The 20,827-nt window shown below is 34.6% G+C and overlaps 1 protein-coding gene across 1 annotated transcript; it reads right to left on the reverse strand.

Annotated features, from left to right (window-relative positions):
* Nucleotides 1-11,630: 11,630 nt before the first annotated feature.
* Nucleotides 11,631-12,781, reverse strand: LOC118482236. Its single transcript, XM_035977882.1, has 2 exons — nucleotides 12,128-12,781; nucleotides 11,631-11,777 (listed from the first exon to the last, which is right to left on the reverse strand). Exons 1-2 carry the CDS (start codon nucleotides 12,690-12,692, stop codon nucleotides 11,743-11,745), a joined length of 600 nt encoding a protein of 199 aa, XP_035833775.1. The 5' UTR covers nucleotides 12,693-12,781; the 3' UTR covers nucleotides 11,631-11,742.
* Nucleotides 12,782-20,827: the final 8,046 nt, after the last annotated feature.

Raw genomic sequence — 20,827 nt, forward strand, 5'->3', positions numbered from 1 at the left:
ACTTTGTCTTCTTTGTTTCTTTTGAATTACGTGTAATGTTGATAAAGATGTTCGTAGTTCAACGTTTATTTAATTAACATGTTTACATAAATCATGTTGAGTAATACTAATTATTGTTGGTCCACCCGTGTATTACACGGGTACTTAGACTAGTAATTTAATATATTAGATTATCTTTATGCTATTTTATTGATGCTGTTTTAAAAACCGGTTTTTATATTGTATTGGATCAGGTTCAGAAACAATTCAACTAGTTGTATTGGGCGTTTCACCGGGATTAACAACCAACCATATAATTCCATAAAACTACATAATTTAGAATCAAAAATCAATTTTCTAAGAAAGTATTTTCAAATAAAAGTCTAGAGTAAGTTTATGACATTAGCGTGTTGAATGCATTAAGTTTACGATCGCTTAAAAGACGAAATTCACTAACATCACTTAATTAATACTCAAAATTGAATAAGGGTGTAAACCTGTTCAACGGTATGAACTGCTACTACGAGTACTACTGGATTTTGTGGCAGCTCGAAGACTACATCGGGACCCTAATTATACCGTGCACTATCGTTTCGGTGATGTCTCTAATACCTGGTTCAACTGTTATTATCGGCCAGTTTGAATCGGTATTTAAAACATTGCTATATATAAGTTTATAACAATGATCTTAAATACTGATTTTCTTTGTTCTTGCACCCCTATGTTCCTCTTTTCATTTCAATGAAAGTAAAATTGAAAAAATTTACATTTTTAACTAATAATCAAATAATTTTATGTGAATATAAATAATAGATTCATTTTTCGACATATGGGACATATAAATGTCAATCAATAATGGATAGTGAAATCAACATCTAAATATAAATAATATTAAAACTCAGTGAGTCAGTGATATATATATATAAAATAAAACCATTTTTAGAAGGTTATGTGTGTTAAGCACATGATTTGTGCAGCCTGAGTTAGATTTGAACAGTCCTGTTCTTGCACATGTTACAGCAGCATAACTGATCACATACCATTACACTTGCTTTGACCAAACAGGAGTCTTCCATGCTTTTATGAAACTTTTCTCTTCTTGTTAGAAACAGATTGATTTATTTCTTATTTATTTATTTATTTGGAATTTAGATGGTGTGCATTAATAGGGTTTTTTCATCTCAGAGGACCTTGAAAGACCATCTAGATTGAATTAATCCAATTTTTTTTAACGACAAATTTCTTTTATTCACGTCGTCTGTGAGAGTTGAACCCAAGACCTTTGCCAATGGACCACCACCCCATTGGTAATCCAAATCTTCTAACTTTGTGTTACTACCTCCGTCCCATTAAAAGTGTCCTATTTTGAATTTTCAAAGTCTTTACTTATAAACTTTGACCTTAAATAATTTTGTTTATGTTAGATAATACTTGATGAAAGTTATATGATTTGAATGTGTTTTACAAGTGTTTTTATCGGGTTAATTTTCATCAAGTTTTATATAACACAAAAAATATATAATTAAAGTCAAAGTTTATAAATAAAGACTTTGAAAATTCAAAATATGACACTTTTAATGGGACGGAGGGAGTATTAGATAATGGGACAACATCAAACCATGAGGGGAGCTAGTGTATTAAGAGAGGTAGCACGGGCTACCCCTTAACCCTGTCTTTATAGTGTATAATATTGTTTTCTCTGTTTTATATAAAGGATACCCCTGATCCTAAAAAAATAAATTGGGATGCTCCTGGATTTTTGAGATAGATCCGCCACTGCATCAAACGTTGATATAAACATCTTGTCACACCCCAAAACCACACCGAACTAACTAACTTAATTGATTTGAATTAATCGAAATGAACATGAATTAATTGATTCTTCGGTTAAGCCATTGGCGATTAACCAGAAAATATGGTTCAGTTTCGGTTGTGGCGTGTGGTATGGCTGAATTCGCCGAACCGATTATACATATAGTTATGGCAAATTGGATTTAAATAATCCCAACTCACTGTTATTGGCCAATAATAATCCCAACTCATTTAATCACCAATAATAATCCGAACTATTCACTTTTGTTTGTAAAATACTCCCAGTTAAAAAAACACTAACTAGGTTAAAAATTTGCTGATGTGGCATCTGATGTGGCCCTTTTAGCTGATGTGTCATATGACGTGGCAGTTGACGTGGCATTTTCTGATGACGTGGCAGCTGATGTGGCAGTCTACGTGGCATTTTTGATGACGTGGCAGTTGATGTGGCATTTTTTGATGACGTGGCAACTGATGTGGCAGGTGACGTGGCAAGCCACATCAGCAAATTTTTAACCTAGTTGGTGTTTTTTAAACTGAGAGTATTTTACAAACAAAAGTGAATAGTTCGGATTATTATTGGTGATTAAATGAGTTGGGATTATTATTGGCCAATAACAGTAAGTTGGGATTATTTAAATCTAATTCTTCAATAACAGTAGTTATTCAAAACATGTGATATTTTTTTTCATAATATTTATCTCCGCTCTACATTTTATAGGAATAAATTATGTAGTTTAAAGTTTAAACATACTGATTCCTTATTGCAAACCAAACACCAGTTTATTTGTTGGGCTCATGTATGGACTTTATTGAAATGGACCACAAAAAATGGGTATGACTCTAGGCCGACAATAAACTTTCAAAATGATTTTACTTCAACTTGAAAGTGGACTCCAAATGATTTTATTACATATGTTAGTTCATGAATAAATTAACCCAAGTTCATGTGTTGCTTGTTTAAAAATCACAAAAAAAAAAAAAAAAAGAAAAGAAAAAAAAAGCCCACTTTCTCACCATTTCAAATACAGCTCATTTTTCTCAATAACACATTACCCAATTGTTAACCTAAATCCAAAAAAAAAAAAAAAAAACAAAAACAAACCGGCTGACTGATTGACTTATGAAACGAGCGAGCGACCGATTGACAGGTGGAGTGGTACGATACTCGACTAGCAAAGTAAATAATGAGATAGCAAAGGAAATTAGACGATTTGGAGCGACTAATTGACTATTGAAGCCATCTACACACCGATTAAAGATTGAAACATGAGTCAAGGTAGTTTCTTTCATAATTTAAACTGTTCTTTAAGCTTGGAACATCTAATATTGCCAGTTGGAAACAAAGAAACATATTGGATATTCATTGTCTATCGTTTATTGTAATTAACATTAATTCTACCGGTTACAACAAGTCTTTACAATTGCCTTTTCTTCAAAGAAGCATGTGAAGAGGAATTTGCGTAATCAGATGGATGATGATTATAAGAATGATACTTGCATTTGTTATATTGAAAAAATGTTCTTTGCAAAAGTTGTGATTGCAGTTGTATGGATCATTTTCAAAACATGATAACCCGTAGGCAACAACTATAAAATATATTTTTTATATTTCAATTGACTTCATATTTTTATTATGTGTTTTTTCCAAGACGATGTACCTTTATTATGGTATTGCCTTTTTTATTATGTGACCTTAAATGACTAGAAAATTTAGACGTCGGGAAACTTATACACACAATCCTTTCTAAAAAAAAGTTACATATATACTTTTTCAAACTTATTAATCGGATCCACCTACCGATTTTGGGCAGTGGCGGACCCAGGAATTTTTTCCTGGGGGTGCGTAACATTTTCAAAGATTTTAGGCCCCTAGTTGTATAAAAATATCGGTTCATAGCGGGTCGGGTCGGATCATGTAAGACAAAAGAACATCAAACTAAAATTTATAAATCATCAAAAACACGTCAAACGGTCATTACAAATTACAAATGTATTTAAAATTGTGCCCTACAGTTTTTTTTTTTTTTTTTTTTGAGATATATCCAAAATATCATCTAAAGATACTAAACACGCCATAAGTTCATTACATTCTTACTCATTGTTCCTAACACATATAATTTACTCCATAAGTTCATAAAACAACACTAAACACTTAAACAAAATAAACGGTTATGTTCAACCATAGCCCATAACTTTCAATTATATTTTTAAACATTCAAGCCCTAATATTAAATGTTGATTAGTTGTAACTAATCATTTAAACAAACAAAGCTATAAATAAAACAACAAAATCATTTAACTACAAGTCTAGAACAACAAAAAAATTAAAAAAAAAAAACATAAAAAGATTAAACCCTTACACATCTATATTTTCTCCTAATCATCACATAAAACAAAATAAATAAATAAATAAATAAATAAATAAATAAACCATACTAGTTCTATATTGGAATTCTGACGTAATATGGGTCGGTCCAACCGGAATTTTGGTTTTTCCGGTAAAAAAAACCACCAGGTCGTGAGCAGTGGCGTAAAGTCGCTGGGAGTTTTTTTGGGAGCGGGATTTGGAAATGGAATGGGTGGATGGGTTTGGATTCTTTTATTTAGTTCAAATTCCTTTAGGTTGGGTGGGCTTATGTTAATAAAAATTGATTGCAGATTGGGCTTTGATTGGATTAAATAATTAAGTGGATAAGTGGTTAATAATTATTTTTTTTCTAAGTGGGGCGGTTGAAAATTTTCAAGGGGTGCGGGTGAAAAATTCGAAGGGTTGCGGTCGGGATTTCCGGCGAAAAATAACACTAAAAAATATTTTTTCATGGGGTGCACCCGCCCACCCTTGGCTTAGGGTGGGTACGCCCCTAATTTTGGGTCCGACTAGGTCAAAGTTTACCATGCCTTCAAGAGTCAAGACCCCCGATTCTGAGCTAATTTTGAAAGAAAAAAAATATACAATTTTTCTTTGAAAGATTTGGGCCTTACTGTGGGCCTCTCCCTTATGGCCCTATTTGTTATTTTGTATACTGAATAATCCATTAACTCAGATTTTGTACAATATCAATGGGCTGTTTGGCAACTTCTGAATGATTAAGTGCTGAACCAGTAAGAGATCTGAACCATTAAGAACCATTATAATGCTTAACCGTTCAGAGGTAAAATGTCCGACCAATTCAGATAGGAGGTCTTAACCATTCAGACTTAGTATAATACTTAACCATTTAGAGGCAAATGTCTGAACCATTCAGACATCTGCTCGCGAAACAAACAGTCTGAACCATTAAGTGCTGAATCAGTAAGAGGTAAACAAACAACCCATAAATGTGCAAAGCTTTTAGTTATATGTGTAAAAGGATAAATCTCTTTAACATTTTCGTTATTCTTGTTTTTAAGTAATATCGAACTTTCATAACTAAATGATGGAACTTATTATTTAATATTCTTTTATAAAGTGTCTTAAAATGTTGATGTTACAAGTTGAATATCAACTGTTCCAAAAACCAAAAAAGACAAAAAAAAAAAAAAAAAAAAAAAAAAAACAAGTTAAATATCAGATTCGTGGTTTATGAGTAGGTGTTTATGATTAGGATGCGTATTAAATGTTGAAGGGTGTTTTTTGCTTGATGATCCATAGCTCAAATCTCTTACCATTTTCAATATAAGCTACATTGTGTTCATATATGGGCTAGTTGAACCGAGGTTCTACCCAGAAATTATTTACAGGGGGTGCGAACGTGGTTCTTAACCAACATTTCAAGGGGTTCGGTAGGGATTTTGCCTATAAAATACACTATTTTTTTTTCAAGGGGTGCATCCGCCCACCCAGCCTATAACCTAGGACCGCCCCTGCCGAGGTTTATAACTCGAGAGCCAAGACATAGTAATAATAATTTATAAGAGCATAGAGCATACGTGTAGAGTATGTTAAGTATCGATTAATATATTTGTGAATACCTTTATCTAAACTGAGCGAAAACAGTGAACACCTTTATCTAAACCGAGTGAAAATAGTAAGTACTTTCGCTTATATTTTAGAAAAAAATAACATATCACTTAGTTTACTTGTCATTATTCCATAGTACTAATGATTTTATAGTTCTTCATCACACCTCGTTTTGTTTTACCAAGGAGGAAACTAGATGGAAAGATATGGAAATGCGACTCTAAAAACCTACCATCTCATTAACATCCATGTGGTTTTCAGTAAGTTTAGACGTCGAAAGTATTAGACTATGCAGGCGGCGCGCGAAGACCGTAGTCTAATGAGCGGCGGTGGCACGGCGGCAAGGGGAGGCTTGACGGAGATGCGAAATCAACAGGATGAGCCGTAGCATCATCTGTGTGGTAAGAGACCGTAAGAAGATCGGTGAATCTAGAACCGAAGACGAAGCTTTATTTGAACACAAAACTGAAAAAAAAATGGAAATGGAAAACAAACAAAGACCGGACAGGGCGGCAGTGGCGGCACGCCGCCCTGTCTAGGGTTTTTTTCTCAAGTGGTGACGGCTAGGGTTTGTATATTTGTGTGTGGCGCAACGGAAACGATATAGAGCTTAGGCTGGCTCTGGTACCATATAAGATTATTAAAGACTGAATGATTATTATTGAATGAGTAGGTTACAATATATAGGGATTACAAGTAACCCTAGAAATCTAACGAGCCTGTGGGCCCATAGTCTAATAGAAAGACAACGCATCATACCATCCGGGTGAAGTTTATAAGGATGGTTGTGTCATTCCAATATTTGATAAGATCAAGAAAGCGAAAGTTGAGCCCATCATATATAACAACTTGAAGGAAGATAGATTTACGGATCAAGTGAAGAACTTACATGAAAACAGTTTTGGTGTGGATACCAAATACTTATGAGGCGAAACAACTTATTTTGGATGAAGCTCACAAATCTAAGTTATTTCATTCACCCATAGTCCATGAAGATGTATCAACGACTTAAGACATTATTGATGGCCAGGTATACAAGGAGACATCATGAAGAATGTAAGTTGTGTTACGAGATTGTAATTTAAAACCAATCTTCATAAACCTTATGAGAAGATCCAACATTTGGATAATTGAGAATTTCATGTGAAAACTCACTCATTACATGAATAAGAGGATGTATAATTGTAATTATGAAAATCAGACAAAAAAGTTAATGTTATAAAAGTATGCAAGTATGCACTAGGAAATCAGACAAAAAAGTTAATGTTATAAAAGTATGCAAGTATGCACTAGGAGATTTCGATATTTATACGAGTACCGGTTAATCTTCAGTGGTTAAGTGTGGTTAAGTTTTGTGGCAAGGAGTTTTTATAGAGTAACTCGTGTTTATTGTGCTAATAATAGCTACGGCGATTATTTAAACCTATTATAAAATGAGGCATTCATCAAATCGGTAGTTTTAGAAGGAATTGCTAAATTGTTACGTTTAAGTTGATAAATGTGGATATGTGTTTCTAATCCTATTGTGCAAATCAAGCTTAATTTTAGATTGTTGTACACGATATTATGCTAGGCAGGAAACTAGACTAAGGTATACACACAACTTATGATAAACGTATACATATAGCCTATGTTAAACGAACCTAATAGTCCCGTGTATTTGCATGCCAAACACTATACAGGCTAGTTAATGTGCGAGTTAGAATTTCTAGTTTCAAAAATGATGTTAATACCAACGGGCCATAACTTGAATTACTTGTAAACCATTGTTAAACATGTTAATAACAGAAAACACAATAATTGTGATAATCTAGCAATTATCCACAAGGTTATCAAGAAGTGATCATTTTGTGAAGAGTATTAGCTAGGCTTGGATCCAACCGGATCATCTTTTCCTAGGTTATCATGTATTTGTTTTTTCTTTTGTTACAAATTGTGGTTTGCACACTAATTTGGCTTTATAGTTGATGGTTAATTTATGATATAAATTTCGGTTGTGCCTACCATTCCATCCTTGAATATATGGTCAAGATATTACTTAATTATATACAAGCTATTATGGAATGAAGGATTGTTGGAAACATATAATTCGAAGGCCAAATTTCCACCGTTTTATCGTAGCCTTATGGTGCATTCAATCCGTTTACGGTTTCATTATAGTGTGTCAACTATAATCTTAGCGACCCTAAAAGGTATTTTCCTGAATTCTTATAACATGTTTTCTAACTATTAGCGTGGTTAAGGCTATGGGTTGCACGCTGGCCCTAACCACGACTCCTTGCCACATCATTGCGCCTTGGGCGCAAACAACATTACGAGAGGACTTCGAAGGGACATGGAGCACAAGGTGTGGCTGGGCTTGCGTGGGGCGCTTTTGTGTTTATGAGTGTGTTTTTAATATCCAACTAATCATATCTAGTCACCTCAACCCTAATACCACGTTTCCCATAAAGCCTTAATAAAGTCCGACATCACCCCCTTTAAATCCCCTTCTACTAATCCTATATGGTGCCACGTGGTTTCTGTCAAAAATATGGATCAGAGGTAGATCTACCCAAACCGATGATTTATTAACCCAAATCGACCAACAGATACAATATGAACTTAGACAGAAATCACCAACAAACAGACTCTCACTTGCAGATTATCAACAAGATAATCTGCTAGACAAATACAAGGAAATCAAACAACTAAAATATGAATCAAAGTGATTCAAGATTGACAAACCCTAATCGCCTAAAACTGGAGAGAATCAAGAAGAATGGATGACCACACACTGACTAAAGTTAGGTTAGAAAATATCTTGACCAAGTATTATATAGCTCCTGAACCAACCGACTCTTCGAGAAAGTCTTTAAGCCCGTCTTTAAGCCCACAGTCTTCTAAGCCCAAACTTCTTGTCTTGTAAGCCCATCTCCTTATGACCAGCAACTCCAATATAGCCCATATGAAATACAAAAAACACAACTCATAAAAATGATTAGAAAACAAAACAATATTGACCAGAGATGAAATATGGAATTGACCATACTTTTAACACCCCCTCACAATTCCATCACCTAAACATATCAAACAACTGTAACTTTTCACACAAGCACTGATGATCTTTAAGTAAAACCCCTTTTGTAAATATATCAGCCACTTGCATATCAGACTTTATACCAATACACTTTATAGTTCCTTTTGAAATTAAGTCCCTTAGAAAAAACAAGTCTAATTCAAAATGTTTGGTCCTATCGTGGAAAACCGGGTTTGCTGCTATAGAAATAGCAGCATTATTATCACAAAACAGTTTAATAGGAACCTCTATATTAACCTCTAACTCACTAAGCAAATTTTTTAACCAAATAGATTCACATGCAGCAGCACACATAGACCTGTATTCAGCCTCAGCTGAAGATCTAGACACAGTTGTCTGTTTCTTACTTTTCCAAGACACTAAGCAGTTACCAAGAAACACACAAAATCCAGTAACAGACTTCCTGGACACCAAGCACTTAGCCCAGTCAGAATCAGCAAAAACAGACAAATTAAACACCTTACTCTTACTAAATATCAACCCTCTACCAGGGGCAGATTTTAGATATCTTAATAAATGAAAAGCAAGTTTTAGATGTCCTTCAGTAGGACTATGCATGAACTGACTCAAAATATGAACAGCATATGAAATGTCAGGCCTAGTGTGAGAGAGGTATATAAGTTTTCCTACTAACTGTTGATACCCAGTTATGTTTTGTAAAGGACTAGAATTGTTTTCAAGTAAAGCATTAACAGTGTGACTTTGATCAATAGGAATACTCACAGGCTTGCAACCTAGCATTCCATACTCAGTCAACAAGTCAGTACAATACTTTCTTTGTGATAAGCATAACCCATCATCACATGTTAAAACTTCTATACCTAAAAAATATTGTAACAACCCTAGATCTTTAATTAAGAATTGAGCCTTTAAATTTTGCTTTACTTTTTCAATTTCAGCCATGGAATTTCCAGTGACCACAATGTCATCAACATAAACCAACAACACAACAAATATATTATCAACATTTTTAACAAACAAGGATGTGTCACACTTGCTTTGAACAAAACCAGAAGCAATCAAAACTCCCACAAGTTTTTCATTCCACATTCGAGGAGCTTGCTTTAGCCCATACAATGACTTATTCAACTTACACACTTTAGACTTATCTTTGTCATCATAACCTTCTGGTAAATACATATAAACATCCTCATTTAAATCACCATATAAAAATGCATTATTGACATCTAATTGATACAATTTCCAGTTATTTTGAACAGCTAAAGCAACAATGCACCTTACAGTAACAAGTTTAACAACAGGAGAAAAGGTCTCCTCATAGTCAATACCCTCCTTTTGACTAAACCCTTTAGCAACAAGCCTAGCTTTATATCTTTCTATCTCACCAGAAGATTTATATTTTATCTTATAAATCCATTTGCACCCAACAATATTTCTATTTTTAGGTCTATCAACCACATCCCAAGTATGGTTTCTATGCAAAGCTTGAATCTCATCATTCATTGCTGAAACCCAATTAGGATCTTTGATAGCCTCACTAAAATGTTTAGGTTCAACTACTTTAGTAAGATTAGAAGCAAAGCATTTATTTTCACAAGTAAGTTTAGTAAAATTTACAACCTTCTCTATACCATACTTGACCTTACTGTCAACCACAAAATCATTTAACTTCTTTGGAAAATTTGACACTCTTGTGGACCTTCTAGGTACCACAGGAGAATCTGAGCACTCAGTGTCTCCCTCAGAAGGTAACTGAGCTTCATGTGTGATACTCACAGGGTCTGCCATGTCAGATGAACCTTGAACCTCACTAGTCTGCTGTTCCTCAGCCATGACAGTAGGGGTATCAAGACTCACTGACTGCTGATCCTCCTGTGTTCTCACATCAGCCTCACCTCTAACCCTTCTTTCATCATTGGGATCATCCATTGTTTGAAAATAATTGTGCTCAGTGTTTTCATACAAGTCAAAAAAATTAAGAGTAGTGATGTCTTTAATGGGATTAGAATCATAATTTTTAAAAATTGATTCTTCTTTGAAAGGAAAAACAGATTCATAAAATTTCACATCTCTTGAAAAAACAACAATCCTTGAGTCAAGGCTAAACAATTTATATCCTTTTTTATCCAATGAATACCCAATAAAGACACACTTTTCTACTCTACTATTCAATTTATCATGTTCATTTAAAACTGTACAAAAACACAAGCAACCAAAGACTTTCAAATGATCTAAGAAGGGTTTGAATTTATACACAAGCTCATATGGGGTTTTTCCAGCAAGCACAGATGAGGGTGTCCTATTAATAAGATAAGCAGCAGTTAACACACATTCATGCCAAAACCTGACAGGTAAACTACTTTCAAATAACAAAGCTCTAGTAACATTCAATAAGTGCCTGTGCTTTCTCTCAACAATCCCATTTTGTTGAGGAGTATAAGCACAGGAAGTCTGATGAATTATTCCTTGATCATTACAAAATGATTTCATTTGATTATTTACAAATTCAGAACCATTATCAGACCTCAAATACTTAACTGATTTATGAAATTGATTTTTGACAATATTAACAAATCCTTTTATGTTATCAAACACTTCAGACTTATTCTTCATAAGATACACCCAAACAGCCCTGGAATAATCATCAACAATGGTCAAGAAATACTTATGACCATCCCTGCTAGCAACCCTATAAGGACCCCATACATCCAAGTGCACAAGTTCTCCCAACTGAGAACTTTTATGATCACTTAGAGGAAAAGGTTCCCGATGTTGCTTAGCCCTATGACACACATCACAAGGACCATGATCAGGCCCTGACTTAATGTTTAAAGTATCCTTAAACATCCTAAGAGCCTGATCAGCAGGGTGTCCAAGCCTAGCATGCCACAATTTATACAAAGAAGTATCAAATTTAGACACATTAGACACAACAGTATTACCACAGAAATATAGACCTTCAAGTTGACTACCAATCACCAGGATTTTCTTGGTTAACAAATCCTGTATATAACATTTATGTTCATCAAAACCAATAAACAACTTATTATCCCTAGCCAACTTATGTACAGAAATTAGATTAACACTATACTCAGGGACAACAAAAACATCATGTAACATTACACCTTCAGCTAATTTTAATGATCCTATCTTGGCAACATATGCCTCAGTACCATTAGGATGCTTAACTTGTATTTTTAAATCAGAAACATCAATATAATTGCTCAAATTAGTTTCAGATTTTACCATATGATTATTTGCCCCTGAGTCAATAATCCAACCTGATCCTTTCCCCACATCATAGCCAAATGAATAAACAGGACAAGCAAACACATTAGAACACACAAACCCACCTGAAACATTGCAGCTCTGAGAAGTTTCAGGTGCCCTGTCCTTAATTAAACTAAGCAACTTAGTCAACTGATCAGAAGTCAAAGAAGTAACAGGAACACTAGACTCATCAACACATGCATTGTTACTTGAACTATTCTTCTTACTTTGATTTCCTCTTGGAGGTTTCATCCAAGATGGATACCCAATCAACTCAAAACATTTTTCAATTGTATGTCCAGTTTTATTGCAATTTGTACATTTTAAATTCTGATTAGAACTCTTAACAAATTTCTTTTTGTTATCTACCACAGAATTAGTTTTAGCAAACAACCCCACAGATCTATCATTAGAAACAGACAGATTAGAATTTCTATGAGATTCTTCTCTGGACACAACAGAAAAAGCATCTTGCAAACTAGGAAGAGGTTCTCTAATAAGCAAATTTGATCTAACAGTGTGATATACATTGTCAAGACCCATCAGAAACTGCATTAACTTGATTAAGTGGTTAAAGTTATTAAACTGAGTTGATGCATTACAAGTACACACAGGAATTTGCAGAATCTGATCTAATTGTTTCCACATTATATTAAGCTTGTGATAGTATTCAGCTATGGTTAAACTATTCTGTTTGAATGAGTTAATTTTTTGATATAGATCAAACACAACAGACCCATCAATTTTATCATATGTATCCCTAAGATCTTTCCAAACCTCTGCAGCTGACTTGGAGTAAACATGACCCAAATACAACTCTTCTGAAACTGAATTCAGAATCCATGTAAGTACTACAGAATTACACCGTTCCCATTGAGTTTCAAGAACAAGATTATCCACAGGTTTTTCAAAGGTTCCATCAATAAACCCAACCTTGTTCTTGACTCTCAATGCTAAAATCATAGCATTAGCCCACACAGTGTAATTCTCAGTACCTTTAAGTTTGATACCTATCACTGTCAGAGTAGTGGAATCACTAGCATGCAAATACAAAGGATTATCAGGTTCCAACCTACTAATCATAGTTTCACCAAACAGATTTAACAAATCACCCATAACAAAACACCAGATAACAAGCAACAAACAACCAAGAAAGAATCAACAAACAACCTACACCGCGAAGCTGTGCCAGGGACCAGATAGTAGGTTCGTCACTCAAGGTGCCTACCCAGGCCTTTGCACAGGAGCTGTATACTAGTCACACAATCTAGAACCAGATAAAAAATACCAACAACAAATCAGTCAAAACAACAACACAAATCACAAATGCAACAGACTGAACCCTGTCTGTGTCCCAAATCAACAAGCCGGCCCAACTAGTCCGGTAACAAGATGCCTAAATGCAAGACAGAAACAAAAGAGAGAAGATAAGAACGATCTCACCGAGGGTGCGTAAACCTTGAAAACCAGTCTTGCAGCCTTCACTTAGGGCTACAAGAACTGATTAGAAGACAATCAGCAACAATGACTCGGTCAGTTTGCTTTGCAACCTTCTAGGGTTACAAAGACCAACACGAATCAATAGATCAGCACCAAGAACGCCACAAACCCTAGATTAGGGTTTTGATCCTCCAAGATCCCCAAACTTCTTCACCAGCACACACTCCAATGAGCGATCGGAGACAAAAAACCACCGGAAAACCACACGATCGGAGCCAAGAAACCCTGATCCAAATCAGATCCAGTTAGATCTGATCAGATCTAACTCTAGAACCCACAGCGGAACAAACGAAACACCCAAGAGCTCAACGAAGCTCTGATACCATGTCAAAAATATGGATCAGAGGTAGATCTACCCAAACCGATGATTTATTAACCCAAATCGACCAACAGATACAATATGAACTTAGACAGAAATCACCAACAAACAGACTCTCACTTGCAGATTATCAACAAGATAATCTGCTAGACAAATACAAGGAAATCAAACAACTAAAATATGAATCAAAGTGATTCAAGATTGACAAACCCTAATCGCCTAAAACTGGAGAGAATCAAGAAGAATGGATGACCACACACTGACTAAAGTTAGGTTAGAAAATATCTTGACCAAGTATTATATAGCTCCTGAACCAACCGACTCTTCGAGAAAGTCTTTAAGCCCGTCTTTAAGCCCACAGTCTTCTAAGCCCAAACTTCTTGTCTTGTAAGCCCATCTCCTTATGACCAGCAACTCCAATATAGCCCATATGAAATACAAAAAACACAACTCATAAAAATGATTAGAAAACAAAACAATATTGACCAGAGATGAAATATGGAATTGACCATACTTTTAACAGTTTCACTTTTCTTTTTAAATCATAAATCCTCTTTAGTGTTCCTCCAGAACACATAATCTAACATATTTATTCACTTGATATTGCTATATGTACATGATGTATACTTTTATGTGGTACATTTAAGAAAACCCATGTTGAGAAAGAAAATTGAATATTTCTGGCTCGTGTATGTTAGTTTCAGTTATTGTATTCATTTATTACGAGCTATTTCAAATTATGTCTCAATTTTTTTTTTTAAATTATTAACCGATAAAAGTTTGTAATTATGTATTTGTAGAAGTTTAAGGGACCCGGGGTGGAGGACATTTCCCCCGTGATGGAACCATATAACGCGTGGAAGAATCCCAAACACCACCGCCACTCAGTTTTTTTTACGCGTAAATTTGATAACGTGTTAAGAATATCACGCGTGAAGAATGGAAGAATGTGAGGGAATCTGAGTGTTTATTGTTGGGTGTTCTGAGTGATGAGCATTTCCACTAAAATCCATCACCAGTGATGGAATAAAGCTCGATGACATGGCAGAACTTGATTGAAAGTTGTGAGTGAGTGATGAGTGATGACCACCCCTACCCCCTAAACCTGTTCTTTATTCATGTTTTAAAGCAATAGGGGACCCGGGGTGGAAGGTTTTTCCCCCGTAATGAAAGAGTTTCACGCGTGAAACAATCTCAAACACCACCACCATCAAATACTTTCACGCGTCAATTATATAACGCGTTAAGAATATCACGCGTGAAGAATGGAAGAATGTGAGGGAATGTGAGGGTTTATTGTTGGGTGTTGTGAGTGATGGACATTTCCACTAAAATCCATCACAAGTGATGGAATAAAGCTCGATTATGTGGCAGAACTTGATTGGAAGTTTTGAGTGAGTGATAAGTGATGACCACCCCTACCCCTTATAAAGTTTATAAGTTTATAATAACTAAATGATATAAATGATTATAATATTTTTTTTGAACTACAAATATATTATGATTAGACCATGTGTAGTGGGGCATTATTTAAAAAAAAAAACGCCCACTCCCCCATTACATAGGGCATTATGGGGCATTATTTTTGAAAAAAAAAATTGCTTGGGCATTATAATTAAAACGCCTAAATTGGAAGAAGGAAGGTTTGACTGGGTTTGACCCACCAATGAGAAAATAGTTTGCTTTTTTTTTTGTTTAATGATTGGAAGGGGCATTATCAGACATTATTCCCACTAAGCCACTTCTGCAATGACGCCCCATGCTGACTAGAATAACACGTGTCGGATAATGCCTTATGATGGAGACATTATTTTTCTAAAAACTACGAGTGGTCTTATAATATTACAGTTTTAAGTTTCTCTTTAGGCCAACAACTTTGTGGAAAACATCCAAAAAGGTCAAATGAGTTGTTGAATGGTGAGTACCGACAGTTGGAGGACCTAACCTTTCCAAGCGTGAGACCACTTTTTCTTTGAATTAATAGACAAGTGCTGTACACAAATATAAATAAAATGTTATAATAGAAATTTAACATAATCAGTTTCTTTTAGGATAAATTACACTTTTCGTCCTTTATGTTTGTACCAGGTTGCAACGGATAACCTTTAACTTCAATAATTACAGCCACAGTCCTTTTTTTGTTAAAAGCATTACACCCTACGTCCTTTGTCTCTAACCTGGTTAAAATTTTTAGTTAAGTATACAATGTGCAAGACATCTGAGGGTACTTTTGTAATTTTACTATTATATTTAAAATATGTTTAAACAAATAAACATAACAACCTCAATCCCTCAATCTCTCAATCTCTCAATCTGAATCTCATCTCTCTCTCTCCAACCTACCCCTCACCACCATTAACATCACAATCAGATTTCAAACTCTCACCACCATTAACAGTCACCACAACCAGATTTCAAACTCTAGAAAGAAAAAAAACGGGGGTGTTTGGCCTAGCTTTTTTAACAAAGCTTATAGCTTTTTTTAGCTTTTTTTACAAAATAAGCTTAATTTAATGTTTGGTTTAGCTTTTTAAGCTTATGCTTATTAGCTTATATAAGCTAATTTGAATAAGCTTATTTGATGATGGTTTTTAGCTTATTTGAATAAGCCTTCTTTGTGTAAGAGCAAATGATATAAATAAGCTATAAGCTAATCCAAACACATTAAAAAGAGCTTATCAAATGATAGAAAATAAGCTATAAACTACTTTAAAATATAAGCATAAGCCAAAAAATAAAAACTAGGCCAAACACCCCCTAACTGGTGCTTGTAAAATAGATGATTGATTTGTAATTTCTCTTTTTCTCAAACCAAAAAATCCCCTTTTTATATAGATGAACTGATGAACTCTGAAAAGATCAATTCTTTGGAGAAGATCCAGCACTAGCTGGCACCTAAAAGATGAAAGCAAAAGGATCAGGCCAAATAATAAAAGCTTGTATTTTGCGGAGACAACGATTGTACCTTAAATCTAGAGGAGACAACGATTGTACCGGTAATTTCTTAGATCTGAGGAGACAACGATAATAAAAGCTTCAATTTTGCGGATCTGCGATTTCTTAGGGTTCTCGTCACCCCCTCTAGCATCTTGAAGACGACGGTGGTGTTGGTTGTGGAATTCGGAGACAGCGACGATGGTTAGGGTTAAGGAGGACGGCGGTGATGATTGAGGTTAATAGTCACGAAGATGATGCTGGTTGTGGCTGGATTTGATGCCGATGATATTAGTTGTGGATGTCGTAGTAGGTGACCATGGTGCGTTTGGGGGTTTCACAGCGACCGGACGATAGAAGGCTTGATTCCATTTAAGGGTTTGAAGACGGTGGTGCGTTTGAGGGTTTCAGGGTGGTGAGTAGTGGTGGTTGGTTGCGAAGGATGGTTGTTGATGGTGGTGTTGCTATGGCAGTTCAACAGAACATATTAGAGGATAAAGAAGATGTAATTAGCTTGGGTTTATATTCATGTTTTTTTTTTATTTTTTGTTTTTAGGTTTTTGTTTTATTTATAAATAAATAAATATAAATATACTTTTAAATAAAATGATAGGGTAAAATGACAAGAATACCCTCATGTGCTTTGCACATGACTAGACTTAACTGATAATTTTAACAAGGTTAGTGCTAAAGGACCTATGGTGTAATGCTTTTAACAAAAAAAGGACTGTAGCTGTAATTATTGAAGTTAAAGGTTATCCGTTGCAACCTGGTACAAACATAAAGGATGAAAAGTTTAATTTATCCTTTCTTTTATTTAACACTAGGGGATTATCTGCCTGTGTATTATACAGGTTAAACAATTTAATGTTGATAATGAATGAAAAAGAATAAAAGAGCTATCAAATTATTTGTGGTGTGAAAGCATTACACTAATAAACCATGCACCTCTAAGTAGATTTGTCTCTGATAATCAAGCGCAAAAAAACCCGACATCAACAACAACAGGGACATCATTCCTAATGGTCGATTCACCATTCTTCTCTAAATTCGACATCAACATCTGAGTGACCAGGGTTTCTATATTCTTGCAATCAATCAATCTAAGTAAGGTTATGCTTACACATGACTTGACTTAATGTTAAAATGTAAATGAGTTACACCAAAAGCAGGGGCGGACCTAGCATATAAGAAGGGGCAACCTCCGCTACGGCTTGGCGCTCCGGCGGTAGTGTAAAATTAGTGTAAATTTTGGAAAAATTTGACGTTTTTACGATTTCGTTACGGCTTTTTTTTTATAAAACGTTACGGCTTGGCGGATTTTCTAGATCCGCCACTGACCAAAAGGACACCGCCTGCATAGAATATGAAAAAAGGACATCCGCTGTAATTTCGTTAGTTAAAAGACAACACCTGAAATTTGGTTAAAACATAAAAGACGTAAAATGCAATTTACTTAAAATTAAGTGAAAATGACCATTGTACCCTCACATGTCATGTGAGTGACACGTTTTAAGAGTTAACAAACAAAATTAACCGAGTTAGGCAAAAGGACACCACCTGATGAGAAACAATAGCATAAAGGATATCTAGTGTAATTTCGTTAATTAAAGAACGACGCCCGCAATTTAACTCAAACTTAAAGGACGTAAATCACAATCTAGTAATAATTTTATCCGGTTATTTTTATCATATCGTGACAATTTTTTATGTAACTTTTTTATATTTTCAGTCTAATAATAACTAGTTTAATACCCGTCCGGTGGACGGGTTACGCAAACAACGTGACAAACAAACATAATCTATTTTGAGGCTGTTTGGGATTGCTTCGCCTTTTCTTCTTTTCTCCTTTTCCATATCCTTTTCTCCGTTTCGAAAAAGTCAAAAAGTTAAAAGAAGCTCAAAATAAGCAATCCCAAACACTCACATTAAGTGGACACAAATCTAAACAATATTACAAACAAAAGCACCATTCTTTAATATATAAAAAAACATAATCTACAAATAACATAAGATTATTTCCATTGATTGTTTGGGAACACTTACTATTATGTATTTAGTGCAGACAAAATTAATGAGAATGCCTTGCTTTGAGCAGCCTAAATTTCAATGTGTTTTGCAATAGTAGGCAAATTTTAACGTATAATTGCATGATGGAGTAACAATGTGACTTCTGCTGCCGAGCAAGTTTAAATTTCTTGAACCAACATGTATGTGCGCTCTGGAATAACAAAGGGAATAATGAAAAGTATTAGTTAGATTTCCATAAGAGGAGCAAAATAGCATCAAATAAACATAATACTACACATGTAGCGGTTGAAAGCCAAGATTTTCACCAGGTACAAAGGCACACGTGATGCTTAGAGATAAGTAGATAACATGGTAATCACAAATTGCATGTCTGCACCATATTATTGATTAAAGACACATACTTTCAAGTACCAAGTTATTACAGTACACATTATGATGTGGTAACCTACCTAATTCCCCAAAAGGAAAAGGAAATAAAGAAAAAGTTAGGCCAAACTATTGTAAGAAAAGATAAAAGAACAAAAAATTTATGACCACAGAAAAGATCATTAAGTACCACACATTATTATCATTATTAGATTTTTATATGATCAGTAAGAACCATTAAGAACTCGAACCAATAAGGCCCAAAAAGAAAGTGCCATCTCCAATTGCGATAAGAGAAAGCATAAGGGTGGGATATAACACAGCTTCTTTCTTTGTTTCCTCAGCAAAGACTCCCTGCAATCAACAATTATTTAACAAATTAGCTAAATTGAATATTATTATGGAATTAGAAGTATATTGCAAAGTAGAAAAAGCAGGTGTGATATCAACTCTTTCATTGCACATGACTCCTTGTTTCAGTATAAGAAATAAAATAGAAACATAAACTTAAATTAGAAAAAGATATTCTAAATTTCGCAAATGCTATATGACTACCGAATGGTTGCTCCATATACACGTGCTTTCAACCTATCTTATATCATACCAATGATCTACGTTTAAAAGGGATTGATTGTATGTACATAAACGATGTTTAAATGAGAGAAAATGGACAACGAATCCTGCTCCAAATAAAATTTTCTATTTTAATGAGATAATAACGATATTATACCTTCATGTTCCAAGCTTCAACTAATGCTTTCACTCCCGAAACAGAAAATGGACGATCATTTGAAAAGTACCCACCTTTTATGGCCTAAACCAAACCATTAAAAATAAGTTATTTTACAACTCACTCATGTGAAGAGTACCTACCTTCCTAACAATGGTATAAAACCTGTTGTCAGTTAATTACTCAGCAAACGTGAACCATTTTCTGTATGAAACATGTAACCGCTAATCTATAGCAAAATTCAACACTCGTAAAACGAATGCCTCATATCTCAGCATGAAGCAACACTGAAAAAAAAAAACAAAGTGAGAAAAACACATTAAAAAATACAAATGAACTTCTTTGACCCCGTCCATATACAATATAACTTTGAGGAATTGCGTTTCCATAAGTAAAGTAAACTGGTCCATGACCAATTTCACCCTACATTTTCAATATTATCATAAACATGAAATGAGGATTAATAACTAAAAAGCATGAACCCATGACCGAATTCCAAGAACCATACAAAATGAATAAATATGTCTAAAAGAGACTTACCACTTTGCAGATTCGACAGCAACTCGGCAAGTGTACACGACCCGGTCACCCCTCGGCTTGGTTTTTGACGATTCGTCATCGGAACCGGATTGAGAAATCCGGAAACCATGAAATTTGAGCTGAAACATTAAGCGCCGGCTTGGAGACCCAAAAAAACTTACAGTTCTAGAGAGAACATGACCTCTTTTTGTTTCTCCAATGCATGAAAGCATACAAACTATTCACCATTCATAAATAAAATAAATAAATAAATAAAAACAAAAGGTAATTAAAAAAGTTTAAAAATGTTACTACTAAATCAGAATAAACCTACTGCAAACAGTACCTGATGATTAGGATAACGCGATGTTTCAGTATTTTGTT

The sequence above is a fragment of the Helianthus annuus genome, chromosome 1 (genome assembly GCF_002127325.2).
Source record: "Helianthus annuus cultivar XRQ/B chromosome 1, HanXRQr2.0-SUNRISE, whole genome shotgun sequence".
In the NCBI taxonomy this organism is placed as follows: Eukaryota; Viridiplantae; Streptophyta; class Magnoliopsida; order Asterales; family Asteraceae; genus Helianthus; species Helianthus annuus.

Excerpts from the sequence above, each read along its gene's own strand:
- LOC118482236 (XM_035977882.1), bottom strand. The coding sequence starts at position 12,692 with ATGTGGAAACAATTAGATCAGATTCTGCAAATTCCTGTGTGTACTTGT. Across the intron at positions 11,778-12,127 it reads TCAGAGCTGCAATGTTTCAG|GATTTGTTAACCAAGAAAAT; the intron begins GTGGGTTTGTGT and ends TGTTATATACAG.